The 19026-nt window shown below is 39.7% G+C and overlaps 2 protein-coding genes across 2 annotated transcripts in view; one reads left to right on the top strand and one right to left on the bottom strand.

Moving 5' to 3' along the window:
* The window catches only part of CDC20B (cell division cycle 20B), a 65716-nt gene extending 58735 nt beyond the window's left edge, over window positions 1–6981 (top strand). Inside the window, exons 10-12 of the mRNA XM_036849027.1 lie at window positions 589–714; window positions 1219–1336; window positions 6810–6981. Coding sequence (XP_036704922.1) covers window positions 589–714; window positions 1219–1336; window positions 6810–6910 — 345 coding nt within the window. The 3' untranslated portion in view covers window positions 6911–6981. The remainder of the gene's footprint in view (window positions 1–588; window positions 715–1218; window positions 1337–6809) is intronic.
* A 3959-nt stretch (window positions 6982–10940) lies between these two features.
* On the bottom strand, window positions 10941–18938 carry LOC118892869 (granzyme A-like). Its single transcript, XM_036847896.1, has 5 exons — window positions 18833–18938; window positions 16085–16223; window positions 14188–14329; window positions 13658–13927; window positions 10941–11816 (listed from the first exon to the last, which is right to left on the bottom strand). Exons 1-5 carry the CDS (start codon window positions 18900–18902, stop codon window positions 11655–11657), a joined length of 783 nt encoding a protein of 260 aa, XP_036703791.1. The 5' UTR covers window positions 18903–18938; the 3' UTR covers window positions 10941–11654.
* Window positions 18939–19026: the final 88 nt, after the last annotated feature.

The raw sequence follows: 19026 nt of genomic DNA, 5'->3' as shown, positions 1-19026 counted from the left end.
AAGTTACTGTTACTAGTCATTTCAATTATCAATATAAATGTATAATATTAAATTCTGTTTTTCAGAATTAACAATAACAATTTATAACTAAAGAAAAGGCAATTTTATTTTCTAAAATGTATCAAGATTTGAAATACATGAGATTTTCTTGTGTTGCGAGCAAGCATGTATAGCTCTCCATTCTTTTCTATTCCCTCTCTGACCTAGAACCTAAGGACACAGGTAGACAAACCAGAGGAAGACTGTATTTTATAACCAGATGCTAGGGGCACATGTCAACTCTTCCAGCAGATTTTTGCCCCAGAGGACATGTTGAATGAAGCTTTTCAAACATATTATTGTGTAGTTTTTCTATGTTTAAAATATTTGCAATTGTTATCTAAATTTGAAGAAGGCACCAATATGTGATTTCTAGTCCCTGAGAAGTAATCTCTGGAGAGTAAAGTAGCTTTTGCCTTTGGATCAGAGGTCCTGGAGATCTGCCACGGGGACAGAGCTCTGGAACTTCTGCTTATATGCGTGCAGCTCATTCATGAGTTCAACTTCTCCAAAGCTGACCTGCCTGTGTGATTATTTGGAACTTTAAAGGCCATGGATTGGTGTCCCTGGCAGTCTGAAATCCTCGCTGTTGGAGGAGGAATGAAGGACGGACACTTACACATCCTGGACATAAATACTGGGCAGAGCATCCAGACCCCAAGCACAAACTCACAGGTAAACGTCTCTCAGGGAGTTTTCCTTCATACTGATCTTCTAGAATCTTGTGAAAATAACTTATGATAGAGCATAGGACCCAAACACACCTCTCTTTACCTGCTAAGTCTACAGGAATTTCAGTTCTTAAGAGTTTCTTTTTGTAAAACCTTCTTCATCTGTGAGTTGAAAGTTAATTTAAGTTGTGTATCCTTTTTTTTCATTTCCCTTCTTTCTCAGCACTGCTTTGACTGTGAAACGTGAGCGTAGTCTGACTCTTCCTAGACAATGACCATAGTCCACTTCAATTCATAGGTTCATTGTGCCTAAGCCTATTTGTATATTTAGTCTTTTGTTGCCTTGGGATAAACTTTCCTAGAACTAACATAATTCCTCTAATACCCTAACCCCATGTGTGGACTGGAGGATAGATGTGGACAGAGTATACAGCCTAGGATCAGTTTAAAATGCATTCAATGAATCAGAAATTGCCATAATTCTATACTTTGGGGGTCATTATTACAGATTTGTTCCCTAATCTGGCTACCTAAGACAAAGGAGATCGCAACTGGCCAAGGGTCTCCTAAGAATGATGTGATTGTGTGGTCCTGTCCTGCTCTGGCCAGGTCCCATGGGTTTTTTGGTAAGTAAATAGGTAAGTAAAATTCCATGTACCTATTGCAAAATGAGCTGCTACTGGTGGAAAAATCCATGAATGGAAGATTTTCTCCTTCTGGTTCTTTGAAGTATATATTTTATCAGAGGTAAAAGCCCTACACCCACCACACCTCAGGGAGTGTATATAGCTGAGTGTTTCTGAATTTGATTGTTCGTCACTTATAACTGTCATGTCTTCTTGCATTCGTGTATGCAGTGATGATTGTGGACAGTTTTCAAAATGTGTTTCTGAACTCTGGAGTTAGCATTATAACTCATCTTACCCTACTTTGCAGAAGAACCAGCAGAGCTGAAATGTGTGGGAGATAAAGAAGTATGAAAAGGGTGAGACATTGTTCTATGTGGGGAGACCACTCCAGGCTGTGAGACTCTGGGGAGCCTCTGCCCTTTCAAGGCAGACTGCTGTTCTTTCTCGGCATAGTTCTGTAAATGTTTACTGGCTATTTCTTGAGAGCAAGACCCCGTGATGGAGAACAAGACTCGGGCCTTGTCCTCAAGAGCCTTAAATGCTCTTTGGTGCAATCTGAAATGTTAAAGGGGACTGAGGGAAATAGGGAGACAGAAGTGTTGGCTGATGAAGGAACAGAGCACTGGCATCCAGTCTCTTGTAGACCTCTGATTACATATTCTATCTTCTTCCTCTTGCCACTCAACTTGTCTTCTGGTCATCCCTGAAAGTTATTTATTCAACATTTATTTATTTAGCATCTACTATGTGCCAGGCACTTTTTGTGGCACTGGGAATACACAGCTGAACCAGACAGACAATATCCTTGCCCTCATGGAGCTCACACTTTTGTGAGAGCAGACAGACAAAAACCAAATATATACAATATTAGGTAGTGATAATACCATGACTCTCTTTGGAGATTCTGAGAATGTTATTGGCCACAACAAAACACCCTTAACAGAAAGACTTCCTGCTTCTGCTGGTCAGGCTGGCTGGAGCTCAGGTTAGCCTCAAAATGACTACATATCCTTCAGCTGTTATACTGTGTGACTTGGTGAATAAAAATACAGTCATGGTACAGCCACTATGGAGAACAGTATGTAGGTTCCTTAAAAAACTAAAAATAGAACTACCATACAACCCAGCAATCCCACTACTGGGCATATACCCTGGGAAAACCATAATTCAAAAAGAGTCATGTACCACAATGTTCATTGCAGCTCTATTTACAATAGCCAGGACATGGAAGCAACCTAAGTGTCCATTGACAGTTGAATGGATAAAGAAGATGTGACACATATATACAATGGAATATTACTCAGCCATAAAAAGAAACAAAGTTGAGTTATTTGTAGTGAGGTGGATGGACCTAGAGTCTGTCATACAGAGTGAAGTAAGTCAGAAAGAGAAAAACAAATACCATATGCTAACACATATATATGGAATCTAAAAAAAAAAAAAAGGTTCTGAAGAACCTAGGGGCAGGACAGGAAGGAATAAAGACACAGACATAGAGAATGGACTTGAGGACACGGGGAGTGGGAAGGGTAAGCTGGAACGAAGTGAGAGAGTGGCATGGACATATACACACTACCAAATGTAAAATAGATAGCTAGTGGGAAGCAGCTGCATAGCACAGGGAGATCAGCTCGGTGCTTTGTGACCTCCTAGAGGAGCAGGATAGGGAGGGTGGCAGGGAGACGCAAAAGGGAGGAGATATGGGGATATATGTATGTGTATAGCTGATTCACTTTGTTATAAAGCAGAAACTAACACACCACTGTAAGCAATTATACTCCAATAAAGATGTTAAAAAAAAAAATACAGGCAGCTCTTGACAGAGCCACTTCAGTACCAGTATGAGTGTAGGAGAAGCATGAGTTGGTTCTTTGCATATATTTAATCACAATTCACCAGACCTTTTTAGTTTAGAGAAACACTTAAAATCAAGCCTCAAAACCCAGTTCTTTACAAAATTATAATTCCAGCAGCTAGATAGGTCCTTCAGCTAGGTGGGAGTACTGATAGATACTTGAACCATTTGCTGATGCTTAGAATAAAGAATGTACTTAGTGCATTGTTGTTTCTCTGTCCTTAATAAGTTATACTTTTCTAGTTTTAATGACTTGTGAATTTTTTTCATTGATATTAGATAGCTATCCAAAGGTACATTTAACCTTTCTCCTTCCTTTAAAATGCTTTTGGCTGGAGAAGATGCAGTTAATTTTGAACTTTTAGACAATAATTTTCATCTCTACTCAGTAGTTTTCTGCTGTGTACAAGATTTCCCCAAAATGTTTAGCAGGAAGATTGTTTTACAAACACACACCATGTGGTCAGATAAATTTGGAAATTCTGGGTTAAACAAGAACAGTTTTTCTTTCCTAAGAATGTCTCAAAGCCTTTGATGCATTATGTGTACTGGGAATCTCCAAGAGGAGTTACAGCATTCTCTGTTTTCCAAATTCATCTGGGAAATCTTTGTATGGGAGCATCTTGAGGTTCTTGCTCTGTGAACGTGCTTCAGGGGACACTGCCACATGGCATGGGGCTGCTGAGGTCTTCAGCTTCTATGTGTTTTTACTGTCTGTCAATGTTTCCATTGTGGGTCAAGATCAGCACTGAAAAAAAAAAAAAAAGAAATAGAATGGTATAGAATGGAAAAATGGAAAAGTAGGTATTATTTTGTGAATAACTTTTGTCATAGTTATCAGTACATTTGCATGTACGGGGGTCACTGCATAAAATGTAGTTTTGACAATGAGTTGTGGTCATAAAGCTGGAAAAAAGCTGTTCTAGATTGTGGTCATGCCCTTAGTAAGTCTCACCCTGTTACCCACAGTCATAATTCTCTGGGGGAAAATTTTAGTTAAAGAGGTCTCACCCACCTGACTACAGAAGAAAGATACCTTATAATTCCCCTTCCTATCCACCCAACCAAGAGTTGTAATTTCCAAGGTTTGAAACAGTGGCAGGTAACTTTCTAGTCTATAAGTGAGATCTGGCCTTTGACTGGGTTTCATCAGTCCATTGCACATACGTCAGTATGTGGCCTCATTTATGGATGTAGCTGCATAAAGAAAACCAAACTTTCAATGCTTTCAGTGACAGTACTCTTGGCACGTGGGGATGTAAATCCTAAAAGAGGACCTTCATCTGAGATAAGGTGGCATTTCCCACTATCTAGTAAACTAAGATTGCCACTAATGTGAAAAATGTATTTCAAGAATGTTTTTGTTTCCATCCAAATGCCATATTCCTAACAAGTTCTAGAAGTAGCTATCCATTTTTTAAGTCAAGATATTTTTCAAAGCCTGCTCTATAAAACATTTGGGATTTTTTCCCTGTTATTCCTTTTTCCACTTTCTCTTCCTCCTTCCTCTTCATCTTAACACACCATAATAAAGAATGAAAGAGTATTTATCACTGATTATATTTATTGAATAGATTTTTCTTTTTTAGGTTTAATTTTAAAGCATTGGTATAATGATCTATATTTTCTTAACTAAATTAAGTTGCTTTTCATTTATATGGCTCAAATTAAAAAATTTTAATTTTTAAAAAATAATGGATACTGGCCTTCATTAGAAAAAGAGATTCTTCTTTGCGTTGGATTTGGAGCGTGGTAAATAGTTAAAGCATTGAATTGGATTCTAGTTCTGGCTCTGCCATTAATCAGCTGTGTGACCTTGAACAAATTGTTCGATATTCTTAAATTTTTTCTTCATCTGTAAAATAAGAAGATGGCATTATATCTATAAATTTAAACATTTTTAATGCACCAACATGCCTAGCGCCAATCCCATGTCTCCTTGGCGGTGTGTCTTTGCGTGTGTGTATGTGTATGTGCATGTGTGTGTGTGTATGCATGAAGGAGAGCATTGGGAGTTATGTGTTTAGATGGAAAAAGCCCCAAGTATCTAAGAAATGTCTCCTTTGGGAGTGGAATAGTGTATCTGCACTCCTTGCTGTTGAGAATCTTGTGTCAGAGAACAAGATTATTTCTGAAATTCCAGCTCTCAATTGAGTTGTAAGCAGTACTCCTCCTATGAGGGGGTGGCCACCTACCTCATTTAAGTTTAGTTGTGCCCCCAAATACCTACCCACTCAAAAACATATCCAACCTCTTTTTTTCTCTCATCTTCCCAGTCCCAGCTTTCTTTCATGGAGTCAGCTTTGTGGATTTTGGCCTGAAGTTTTGATCGTGAAAGTTACTGTTGAATTAGGTTAGGTTTTGCAAAGTATTTTCCAAGGAACCCTAATAGTTTGAGATGTTCAAGTCAAAAGGACTCTGGTGAAATAAGTTTCAGAAATGCTGCCTATTATAGCCTCTTCTTCCAAATATTTCTAATGCATATAGCAGTTTTGAAATAAGGAATTCCTGTTTAATTTTCTTAACTTGGAGCTCCCAAATTAATGGGAACATTAAAGACTCTTTTCATTTTTAATACCTATCAACCTCATATAGAACTATTGTTCCACAGAATATTCTTTCGGAAATGATCAGATAGATAACAGAAAGAGGGTATTGTCTTCAGAATTCCATATGAAAGACTCATGTATGTTTTGTGAGACAGATTTTTGGGTCCTTTTCCATTAAGCTGCATCAGTTTATTTGATTAGTTTCTTGAAACCAAGATCCCAAAAGGATGACTTTCAGGGAAGGATAAGAAGAGGGATGGAGTGTGTGGTAGGAGCACAGCCATGGTAATTCCTGGGTGTTGGTGGGTTAGAGAAGATAGAACTAATAATAGTATAAGGCATGAGGGGTGTGGTGAGCTAAAAACTGGTCCCCTCAAAGCTATCCACGTCAAATCCCTGAAACCTGTGAGTGTGACTTTATTTGGTGAAAGGGTCTTTGCAGATGTAAGTAAGTAAAGGATTTTTGAGATGAGATCATCCGGGATTATCCAGATGGGCCCTAAATGTAATGGCAAGTGTCCTTATAAGAGGCACACAGAGAACAGACACAGAATCAGAGATGATGTGACCACAGAATCAGAGATGATGTGCCCACAGAAGCAGCGATTAGAGTGACGTAGCTACAATTTGGGGATGGCCAACAACTGCCAGAAACTAGAAGAGGCAGGGAAGAGAATCTCCCCTGGAGCCTCCAGAAGAAGCCAGCCCTGCCAAATCCTTGATTTTGGACTTCTGGTCTGTGAGAGAATAAATTTCCGTTGTCTTTAGCCGTGCAGTTTGTGGTAATTTATTACAGCAGCCTTAGGGAACCAAAACAAGGGGGAAGAGCCCTGAAGGGCAACAGTGAAGCAAAACCTTAGCCACTTTAGGGTGTTACCCAGAGTCCTCCCTGACTGGTATTTTCCATAGCAAAGGCGCAGTGGGAGCGCCAGCCCTGAATGTGGCAGGGGTTTGGAGAAGCCCTTTGTCCTGTATGGGATTCGTGGCCCCAGCTTAGGTTGCTTCCCAGTCCTCAGCAACAGCCCTTGACATGTGGAACATGAGCTGTCTGTCCTTCTTCCCACAGGCCACCGAGGCAGAGTGCTGCATCTGGCTTTGAGCCCAGACCAGACCCGGGTTTTTTCTGCCGCAGCTGATGGCACAGCCTGTGTATGGAATTGCTGCTAGTCACTCAGCCCCTCTCAGCTCCAGCTTCCTCATTTCTATGTGAGAATAATGATGCTGGCCTTGCCTTCTCCATGGTGTTGTCATGAGGCTCAAACAAGATGACGTGCTTTTCCTTAGGTGAATGCCTGTTCTCCTGACCTTCCTTCTCAGGTTACTTTATTTGCTCTGCTTCGGTCCATTGCATTTCCCAGACATTGTCTTTGACTCTATGCTTCTCTCTCTGACTTCCTCCTCCTCCTCCCCTTTTCTTCTCCTTCTCTCTCTGTCTTTTCCTCGTTAGAGGTGCATTTTCACTGTTATAGTCACAAGAATATCTACAGCAAAGATTTCTAAACGCTTCTTTGTCACTCGACTTTTCTCCCAAGCTCCAGCCTCATACTTCTGTCTGTTTCTGGATATTTCTTTTCTGAGATACTTCTTTGTCTTTAGCTCAAACTCAATACATTAAAAACACAACTTATTCACTTGAAAAACATGATTAAAGTGCTACTCTATGTTAAGCATGCATATTACTTCTCTCAAAAAGAGGACTTCTGTGGGACTCCCTTTTCTTATCATGGTGTCATCCTTATCCTGGTCATCTCATTACTCAGGGATCCCCCTGGTTATTCAGTTTACCCCTTGTTCTCTGTTTTTTGTTTTACCCTAGTAATGTCTGCATACCTGATGACCAGTTTGTGGTAACTGCCTTCTAATGGTTCCTGCTTTATCTTCATGGTCTCCACATTCCTGCTGGTTACATTTCTAGTATCATTGTGCTGACCCTCCAAGTCCCCTGCTCATAAACTCCCAATGACTCCCATTACCTAACCCCATAGGGCCTCCGGCTCGGAGTCCTGAGCCCACAGGCCTGAAGCTGGGGACCTGTACCAGTTATGGCTCTGCCACAACTTACTGAGTGACCTTGGGTCCTGTCACAACATTTGCAAGAATAGGATTTGGATTTGGTAACTGCTAAGGTTTCTTTAAAGCTTGGTCAGACCACTGTTCTATCTTTTTAATTGTTAATCCTCACCCCTCCTGTGTTAACCCTGGGCTAGGTCTTGTGATTTCCTGCCTTATGCTTTGTTAGACCTCTTCTTTCTAGTCTGAATTCCTGCTCCTCTCTTCTTTTGCTTTGCACCTTCACATAAGTCCTGACCTCTCCAGGAAGTGTTTTGAAATGATGTTACCTGGCTTTAACTCTTGGCATCAGTCTGTATCACCTATTTTGTGTTAATATAACTATTCTAGTTGTTTTAAAAAAATCTTTTATTACTATGTGAATCTTTGTTTATTTAAGTTTTAACATGCTTATTTTCTTCCGGACCAATTCGATTGAGGAGTTTGAGGGATATTGGCCTTGCCTTCTCCATGGTGTTGTCATGAGGCTCAAACAAGATGACGTGCTTTTTAGTGTCAAGATGTTATATTTTTTGGTGTCCTTTGGAATGTTTTGCATGTGTCAGCTAACATATGTTGATTAATTTATTTGCTTTGTCATAAATGGTTTTTACCAATACATACACACTCCCTTAATACCCCTCCTCAAAAAAAAAAAAAAATACCAAATAAAAGCCTTGATAGTTGAAAAGTGGAATAGTAAATACAAGGGGTGTTAGGACTCTCCTGACAAATTGCCAGTACATTCTGTTCTTTTCCCTGTTTTTAGACTCAGAAAATCTGCTTGGTAGTGCTAGTAATTTTTACCTTATAAAATTTTAGGTCACCAAAAGCTGCAAATATGCTACATTCCTGCAATACACACTCTTCTTCTTTAAGATAATGGCTTTCATTTGATCTTCTTCTTATTTAGCCAGGTATAAACTATAAGAAAAAGTTTAGCAGGGAAAGGAGCAAAATGGTGAGGCCACTTCCAGTGTCCCCCACCATTCTGATATGGTTACTTCTATCTTAACAATCTCACAGCATTATGACATAACAAAAGATCACTTCTCTCAATTAATACTGGTGTGTGAACAAGGCTCTCATTTAAGAAAAATAACAATATATCTTTTACTGCTGTTAGTTTTGGTGGAAGTCTGGAATATGGTTTCAGTAAAGAAAAAAATGAACTTACAGATAATACACAAAATAGAAGCCTCTGCTACACAAATTTTGTAATATAAATTTTTTATTGACTAATAAGTCACATAAAGCACATACATCTTAAGTGTATAGCTCAGTGAGTGTTTAATTTATGAATAAGATCAAGATCATATGAATAAATCATCCAGATCAAGATGTGAACATTTCTTTCACCCCCAAAGACTTCTTTGTGTCCACTCAGTCAATAGTCCTCCATTATTCTGACCTTGGTCACCATGAATTAGTTTTGCCTTATGCCAACCTTCAGATAAATGTAATCCTACTGTAAATATTCTTTTTTTTTTTTTTTTTGGTCTGGTTTCTTTTACTCAACCTTAGATTTGTAAGAGTAATACATATTGTTGCATTCATGCATGACACAGGCATGTAGTTTGGTCTTTTTCACTGCTGTGTAACATTCCATTGTATATACAACAATTGTTTATCCATTTTATTATGAATGGATATTTGAGTTATTTTCAATTTTGACTTTTAAGAATAAAGCTGCTACGGACATCCTCAAACACGTATTTGGTGGAGAAAAGCCCTCATTTCTGTTTGGTATATACCCAGGAGTAGAATTGTTAGGTCATAGCATATGTGTTCATTCAGTTTTAATAGACACTGCCACTTTTCCTAAGAAGCTCTACCAATTTACACTTCTACCAGCAATGAACAAGGGTTTCATACAACTCTTTTTAAGTAGACTTCAAAATCTGTAATAAATGTTGCCAGTAGGGAATACTCCATCCATCCTCTTATTGCTATTAAAATCCTAATTAGGGATTATAGCAGGCATCTAAAATATCCTCTTAGAGCATCTCTTTTAGATATCAGCATGAGACTTCACTTTCTAATATAGGGGTTCTCATCCCCAGCTGCATATTAAAATCATTGGGGAGCTTATAAAAAGAATACTTTTCTTGGGTTCTCATCAAATTAAATAAAAATTTCTAAGGGTGAGACCTGAGCATTGGTCATTTTAAAGAGCCTGGTAAGTCTAATGGGCAGCCATGGTTGAAAACCAAAGGACCAGTATTTTGGTCAGTCTTTAAGCTATGTTCCTTCATTTGTTTAAGAAGCTGTCCTCTTAGTGTTGCTGTATGTTCTTAGTTTGGATACACCGTGTGTGTGTGTATGTAGATGTTTATGTATGCATACATGTGCACAAATATAAGATTTATATTCCAAAAGGAACTGATGGAAATCAAAGGAATCTGTTCACATAATCTCATCTTGAAGTGGTTACTGGGCTGATGACTATCCACTAAGTTCAATACGCTGAATAAATACCTTGAGTTTTTTCCCAAAGGAAAATTTCAGGTCACGATTTAACACTCACTCCCTAGTATGAGATGGCAGTCACTGTAATCACCATGTTGATTGGACCTACCCAGACTCAAGGACAAGGGGAACCAAGAAATCACCTAGATAATCCAAGGCTTAAATTCAAACTACTGAGAAAGGAGGCTGACTTTCCTTGTATCCTTTTCTTGGCTAGCGAAGTGCCTCATTAATATCCCCTAGAATTTTAATTTCTGTTTCTCACCTGCCTTTGGAAAATACTGTAAGGCATTTTCTGTTTCTACTTCTCCCATCGACTCAGGTTCTTACATATAAATCTGAATAGCAGGTGTTGATGTGAAACAATGGCCTTTGAAGGGCAAACATTTCCTTTTAATACAAACACTCCAGACTGGCTGTTTCTGTTTCTTGCAGAATTGCTGAGCCCTTCACTGTACTTGTTACTAGACAGACTGACCTTAGTGTCCCTCCTGCTGGGCCCCACTGAATCAGTGAAGTGAATAATTCAAGCTAAGTTTGCATATCACTTGTCACGTGGGTGACACAGGTGACATTGGTCCCTTGATCTCTCCTTTGCATTATCCACAAGGTCTCTATATTACTCTGGTTCACTTTGCTGGTGGAGATCTGCCTGCTAAAGTTATAGGAGAGCAACAAGTACAGTGATACAAATTGATTTTATTTATGATAAAATTAAGACATGACAGCAGTGGGCATATACCCGGAGAAAACCATAATTCAGAAAGATACATGCACCTCAATGTTCATTGCAGCACTGCTTACAATGGCCAGGACATGGAAGCAACCTAAATGTCCATCAACAGAGGAATGGAGAAAGAAGATGTGGTACATATATACAATGGAATATTACTCAGCCATAAAAAGGAACAAAATAATGCTATTTGCAGCAACATGGATGGACCTAGAGATTTTTGTACTGAGTGAAGTAAGTCAGACACAGAAAGACAAATTTCATATGATATCCCTTATATGTGGAATCTTAAAGAAAAGGGTACAAATGAACTTATTTACAAAACAGAAGTAGAGTCATGGATGTAGAAAACAAACTTATGGTTACCAGGGGATAAGGGGCGGGAGGGATAAATTGGGAGATTGGGACTGACGTATACACACTACTATATATAAAACAGATAACTAATAAGAATCTGCTGTATAGTACAGGGAACTCTACTCAATACTCTGTAATGGCCTATATGGGAAAAGAGTCTAAAGAAAAGGAGTGAATATATGTATATGAATAACTGATTCACTTTGCTGTATACCTGAAACTAATACATCATTGTAAGTCAACTATACTCTAATAAAAATTAAAAAAAAAGAAGTAACAGCAAATGAAATGAAATACGGTTATCTAAACTGCATGTTTCATAGTCTTAGCTATCCAGCTGAGGTGTTTCTTTGAGAGAAGAATATAGACGCCAGGTCCTCGAGGGTCTCCGCATTTCCCTGGAAGGCCAAAGGCAGTGATGCCTCTGAAAATGCCTTCACATATCAAAGGGCTTCCAGAATCTCCCTGGGGGAAAACAAGAGGAATGATGAAGACCAGCATCAAATATGACCACTAGCAGAATGGAAGAAATTCCATTTAATGTGGAGCACTTAAGGTGAAGTTAAGACCAACCTTGACTTACTTGACAATTAGTGCTTAAAAAACCAAAATGTTTGGGAATATTCAATAATATGTTCAAATTGGTTTTCTCGACTTGTTTGTGAAGCAGTGAAAATTGAAATGAAACTTGTATTATTGTTTGTGTAATCCACTAACTTCGAGACAAATTCTCTGCTTTAGAAACTCTCCTGTTTGTCATTTTCTCAAAATGTTTAATAACTCAAGGGATAAAATAGTCAAATGCAGATTGGCCACTGAGGCAAAGAATAAAAGCCACGTTTTCTAGTTCCTCCAGCAGATAATTGTCTTCCCAAAGGAACAAAACCAAAGCAACCTTTTCCTTCCCCTTCTCAAATAGACAGAAATTGCTCCCTCAAGTCTCCTTTTTTTTTTAATGAGAAAGAAACATTTAATGAAATAAGTTATACAACAATATCTCTAAAGAGCGTATGGAATGTGAAAGACTCAAAATAAAATTCAACTCATCAATACAGTAATCATTGAAGAGAAAATTACACTTTAAAACTTGTGTTATTAATCTGCCAGTCTATCACCCTATATAGTATCAATGAACATTAAAATTAGACCTTGGAGGTCAATTCCTTCAAACTCCCACAAACACCATTCTTCTCTAGCAAACATCGTTCATTTAGTCAATATTTATGGAGCATCTACCATGTGCCATGTAGTCTTCTAGACACTAGGACTAAATCAGTGAACAAAATAGACAAAAAGTCCTGCTCTCGTGGAATTTACATTATTCTTTGCTTTTCCTCCCGAGTCTCCTTTGAGCATCTGATGCTAGATGGATGCTCCCGGAAGTCAATGATAACACTTTGGAACTGCCTGTTTCCATGAGGAGGGAGGCTTCAGTTAGCTGTAAATCATGCTTTATTCTTGTGCGTGAGCCACCCAATATGTGACCTTGTATTCTCTCAAGGAACTTTAGAATCAGCATATTTAAATGTATTTAAGGTCTAGAGACCAGATTGGCTGTTTCTGGCTTTAGGGAGGATGGGTGGTGCCGGATGAAGGGCTACTGAGGCTTGTACACAGAGTTCTGCAAATGCAAGGCTCTGAGGGCTCAGCTCCATCCAGTGAAGTGAGAAGTGACAAACCAGTGCTCAGAGCTTAAACCTTTGTCAAGGGTTCTTCTACTCCTATCTTTAAGCAGAGCCCAGCCCCAGCCCTTCTCAGGGCATATGGTAGGGAGGCTTGTGTGCACTTTGGAATGTATCATTCTTGGAAGTTGTTTCCGGGGGTTGAGCTCAGCTCTAGGAAGCTATGGGGTTTACCCCGGAGATCTTCAGTCTGTCTTGGGAATGCAGGCATTCCAGACTTACCTGGTTAAATGGCAGAGGAATTTTGGGGGGTGCTCAGATGGGGAAAACGTACTGAAGGCCCTAGAGGAACCCTGACTTCAGCTCTCCTCAGTGTTATATATTTTTCAGTTTAGATCTATATATGTTAATATGAAAAATGAGAAAAAATAGCTTCTTAGTGGTTTTCGATATAAAATCAAGAAGATGTAGTAGTTCAACCCAGGCACTAGCATGGTTTATGATGAACAACTCACCTGAGCTGAGAACATTAATTAATTTGACTGGAGTTTTATCAAACTTCTTTTTAAAAGCACTAGGACGCTGTAGAAGCCAATGTCATGACAAGGCAAAGAGTGACTTCACGTTCTCTACATCTGCATGACTTAACCCAACAGCTAGAGTTTGGGATCTTATTTTACTTACACTGCAGGAGTCTCTTCCACCTTGGAGGCTTCCGGCACAAATCATATTCAGTCCAATCACAGGGTTATAATTATAGTGCCTTTGATCGTTGCAGATTTTTCTGTCTATGACGGTGACATTGACCTCTCTCAAAATATCAGACTGAGGTGAATTATTACGAAATATACCCCACCCTGCAACTCGACACATAGTTCCCGGTTTCACATCATCCCCCAATTTAGGGAGAGGAAGGATAGCCACGTTTTTATTAATTGTTGCTTTTTTGTTCAGCTGTTGGAAGACAAGCAAAAAGTTAACAGAATGAGATAATTAAGAATTTCATCCAATAAAAATGAATTAAAAAAAATAAAAATTTCACATTTTTATTTAAATTCCAGCCCAACCCTCAGGGACCCCCCCAACTCCCACCCCCTTACGCAGCTACAGTCTGTAGTTATCGGGGCACTGAGAAAGGTTTCCATGTAGGTGGCCAGACTATAGGAGCTTCTATGACTTTTAAGTCAATCAAAAGTATAATCAAAGGTTCGTACCTTTAGAAGTTTAAGATCACCCTCATGCGTGTCCTGGTCATAGCATGGATAGGGAAACTCTTTCTTAACAAACATGATCTGTTTTTCAGGCTCTTTCTTGGTTATTGAGTGAGCCCCAAGAACGATCTGGGATCTTCTGTTCCTGAAAACAGACACAACACCGTTAATTTGGTTTACTCTTTAAATCAGAAGCTGAGCATATTATGTGCTGATCAGTTTCATTGTCCCATTTGTAAATATGCTTGCTATGAAAATACTTGTTTGTGGCTCAGAAAAAAATGTGTACTTAAGGGTCTTCCCTGGTGGCGCAGTGGTTGGGAGTCTGCCTGCCAATGCAGGGGACACGGGTTCGAGCCCTGATCTGGGAAGATCCCACATGCCGCGGGGCAACTAGGCCCGTGAGCCACAACTACTGAGCCTGCGCGTCTGGAGCCTGTGCTCCACAACAAGAGAGGCCACGACAGTGAGAGACCCGCGCACCGCGATGAAGAGTGGCCCCTGCTCGCCACAACTAGAGAAAGCCCTCGCACAGAAACGAAGACCCAACACAGCCAAAAATAAATAAATAAATAAATAAATAAATTAAAAAAATGTGTACTTTAAAGAATAAAAAGTGAATTGTTTATGAATTTATCATTACCATTATCATCATGATCACCTGCAGCTTATTTATAACAAGCTAAACTAGGTTTCATTGAAAAACAAATGATAAGAGAATTCCATGGCAGCTAAGCCAAGTCTTGGGATCTTTGTTGGGGTTTTACTGCTGTCCCCTCAACCTTCCTTTAGTTGTAATAGAGAATCAGGTTGCAGATGACTGGAAAACAGAGGTCTCAGTAGTCTAGAGACAAAAGCAAAAGACACTCGATAGTTGTAGACTAATGCACTGAAGATATCTTTGTAACAGAACAGCAGACTTAAATGGGAAAACTTTCAGAGATAGATTGCTTAGTGGAAGACCCTATTTGCATGGCTTTGAGTGTGTGTTTGAGGGGATGGTGGTCTGCAGGAGGGTCCCAGCATTCTTTCCTTTTATTACTCCATGCTAAAGGTTCATTTTGGTTAATAAAATCAAGATACTCTCTGATGCATTAATGATGAAGGCCATTATCACTCACAACTTAGTGTATAAACTACACCAACCATATATTCACATTGCTGTTTTTCCATTACACAGCTGATATTAGTCTCACTTAAGACATTAGAACAGTGCTTTCAGTAGACTATACTTTGATGATGAAATGTTCTATAAATCTGCACTGTCCAATATGGAGCCCCATGTAGGCTACTGAGGACTCGAAATGTGGCCAGTGAGACCAAGGACCGAAATTTGCAATTTGATTTAACTTTAATTAATGTAAATGTATATAGCCATAGGTAATTTACATAGCCAACATGACAGTGACTATCATAATAGACAGCCCAGGTTTAGAGGCTTGATTTAGGGAGCGGAGAAAAGACCAGCTCTGGAAGAGGTTTGAAGGCAGTGGTTGACGGTGGTTAAGAGATGGCTGAAGGCGTGAGAAGTTCATAAGAAAAACAGGAAGGCATTCAAAAGAAGCTTTCTCTACTTGACAGTGGTGCTCAGGTCCCTGAGTGGACACTGAAATTTTCACCCTTCCGCACCATCATGAAATCAAGACCAGCAGCAAAGACTTGCAGCACCTGAGCCGGGTGGCTCTAGCGGAGATCTTCAGAAACAGCTCTGGATGCTGCTTCCTCATTGGTCTGATTCTCTGGGGCTGAGTCTGGGCTCAACTCCCTTTTGGGGTAAAGCAAGTTGTCAAAGATGTAAACGATGTAAAGATCCTGTGGCTTTAGTGGTATTTACTCTCTTCATTAATATTCCCCCAGGTTAGAATATCTCCACAAATGTTTTTTAAACCCAAGCACTTACAGATTACAGTGAGCTGCAGTCAATACCCAGTCTTTTGCAATCAAAGCCCCGGCACAGATATTTTTCCCTTGAAGTAGCACCATGTAGGGTCTTGAATGAGGAGTCACTTGACTTCCTCCAATAATTTTTACACAGAGATCTGTTAAAAAGAAAAGGACAAGTCATATCAGTGACCCCTCCAAAGAGTTCTACCTAAAGCCATGTTTCTAAGACTAGACATGCATTTCCCACTCAGAGAGGAGGGGAGATGAGAGCACCCTCCCCATCTTCATGTGGATTTCAGATATCTGAATGTAAATCCCATTCCTGTTGGACTTTCTGAGAAGGTCCTGCTCTTTCACCCACAGAAACCATGCCGTTGGCCGTTCCAGGGATTATCAGGCTGGAAATTTGTCCCAACCGCTGACCTCAGGCCTCAGGACTTGCAAAGGCAGACAACTGTGCACGGGTTTATACCAGGAACAGGTGCACCAGGAGCCGCTGGTGATGATGACAGCCTTGAATGCTCCCCCACACCTCTCCCTTTCTGGCTAAGTATTAATTTGGGGAAGCAGAGTGGCTTTTAGAAGCTTGAAAACCACCCTTTTTTGCCCCAAGCCCTTGCAAAACCCCACAGCTTACAAACTGATATTAGTGCCTTTTAACTGTGACCCTACCCTTGAGTTCTTTGGTCATTGTGAGACTTTTTCTTATTGAAATTTGCACTCTTCTCATTCATAAATTGAGAGAATAATATCTTTTGCACCTGAAGCTCCCCTTCAATCTCCAGACTGAACCACATGGTTTAATCTAATTCCTTTTCCAATGAAGAGAGGAGAGAAGATGCTATAGGGAGAGAATTCTGCCTTAGTCAAATTTCTTTGGTGATAGAACAAGAGTAGAGATTCACTATTAGCGAACAGTGAGACCAAAGCACAAGGCAAACCATACATGTTGGTTGAGAGGATCTTGTGCCCGTGTGATATACTCTCAGCACCACCTTCCTACACCAGATGTTCTTGGATTCTCCCCAAACATTTCTCCTGACCATTGGCTGGGACTCAGGTTTCCTTCAATAGGGCACAGTGCCTGTTACTCCATTATTAAAGCTAACTCATTGCCAGATTTACAATGAGGTGTAAATGATGAGAGTGGGGGAAGGGGAAGTGGGTGTCCAGAAGGCCTCTCGTTTCCAGAAGGGAGTTGGGAAGGGGAAGTCCTAGGCTCTAGAAGTAAAAGGATAAGGGACTTAGAGAAACCAAGAGAACTTCACCTACATCTCAATTTTCCTAGGGTGTATCACGAATAGATGGATTTCAAAGATGCATCTTTGGACCGTCTGGGCTGCAGAAATCATAAACTCAATATAATACTTCGTTTTGCAGAGTGCTGTGTTTGGTGAGCACACATACCACCTCAGAAAAAGTCCCCATATCCCACAACCTAGGATTCGGGAATAGGATTTAGAGCAGGTGAGAAGCTTTTAAAACTAGCAATTCTTGGTTCCCACCCAGAATCACAATAAATTAAAATCACTGGGGCTGGGATATCAGCATTGTTTCAAAACCCTCTAGAGGATTCTAACGTGTAGAAGGATTGAGACCTCCCGTCCAGAGCATCAAGTCTTGCTTTACTGTGTCTGTTCCTTTCAGGGACCCATACTGCTCCCTCTGACCACAGGAAACAAAGAGTAAGTTGCTTCTGTTGTTTCCTTTGAAGAAAAGATATGATTGGATTTTTTTAATCTGCTCTCTTTTCACTGTTGTGGAGGATTTAACATGCCTGAACATAGTTGTGCTATGCCATACTTATAGTACTCTGCCCACCCTTTTGTTTCTAATGCCCTGCAACCTTCTTACTTCTAAAACTTTTAGGTGCAAGATAAACCAGAGAACTTCCTTGGGAATTTTTGGTAAGATAGGTTGTTGCATCAACCCCTGCCCACCACTTCCATCTCCAAAAGCTGCCAGAATGTGGGGAAAACCCATGGTTGCTCCACACTTGTCAGCACAGTTCAGCCTAGCCCCAGAGTGGTTTTCACTGCCTAGAAAGTTTTTAAGGAACATCTAGAGCTACCCAGGGGCTATTACCCTTCTAGTGATAATCCCATGACTTTTACAGCATTTCAAACTGATGCATGTGCAACTCACACAAAACCAGGCAAGTTGGTTACTACTTAGTACATCAAAGAATAAGCTTAATACAAAATACTATAGCACTTCCAAAGAGTCAAAGCGGGGATGCTCCCAATGTCCTAATATATTCCCAAGGACACACTAGCCTAGAGAAATAATGATAAATATTTGAAACATTCCTGATTTTGGGGGTATGTCTAGGTCAGGTTTTTTTTTTTTAACTATTTATTTATTTATTATTGAAGTATAGTCGATTTTGTCATTAAAGCTATCTATGCATTTTCTGCAGCAAGAAAGGCTGAGGCATCACTGTTCCTTCCCTGAAAGGTCCTATTTGTTTTCCTAACTTAAGAACTTTTTGTTTGTTTGTTTACTTGTTTTTAAAGTGTCCTTTCTGGCAGTTTTCAAGCCACAAGTCAGCAGCACTGGTGGTTCTATTATCTTTTGTAAAGGAATTGTAAAGCAGAAAGAAGGATGTTTTTCCTTCTAAAATAAAGATATATGTAGAATCCAAGAAAGAATGTTAAGGCTTGTGAGAAAAACATCTCCTCTTAGTACACTTAGCTAATATCGCCAAAGAGTCTGCTCCATTTTGCTTAATTGCTATAATGGAAATGACAAGAATCAGTCTTACCTTCAGGAATTAGAAGGAGAAAAATGACCATTGAGAGAGTGGCTGCCAGAAAGGTAGAGGAGTTGTTCATTGTGGCTGGTGTCCCCACGTCAATCAATGTGAAAATCTGTTTTCAGTTCTTACTGGCTCTTATTTATATATCGAGAGTACAGAGGATGTGGTTTCCTTTCTTTTCTTTCTTTCCAATTTCAAAG

Source organism: Balaenoptera musculus, chromosome 3, assembly GCF_009873245.2.
Source record: "Balaenoptera musculus isolate JJ_BM4_2016_0621 chromosome 3, mBalMus1.pri.v3, whole genome shotgun sequence".
In the NCBI taxonomy this organism is placed as follows: Eukaryota; Metazoa; Chordata; class Mammalia; order Artiodactyla; family Balaenopteridae; genus Balaenoptera; species Balaenoptera musculus.
This window is presented reverse-complemented; position numbering and strand designations above follow the sequence as displayed.

Bases quoted from the DNA above. Each gene is read 5' to 3' on its own strand.
- LOC118892869 (XM_036847896.1), bottom strand. From the start codon at position 18,902: ATGAACAACTCCTCTACCTTTCTGGCAGCCACTCTCTCAATGGTCATT. The intron at 14,330-16,084 runs GTAAGTGCTTGG...GTCTGTTTTCAG, and splicing joins ACTGCAGCTCACTGTAATCT to GAACAGAAGATCCCAGATCG. The intron at 11,817-13,657 runs GTAAGTAAAATA...GTTTTCCCCCAG, and splicing joins GTGGAAGAGACTCCTGCAGT to GGAGATTCTGGAAGCCCTTT.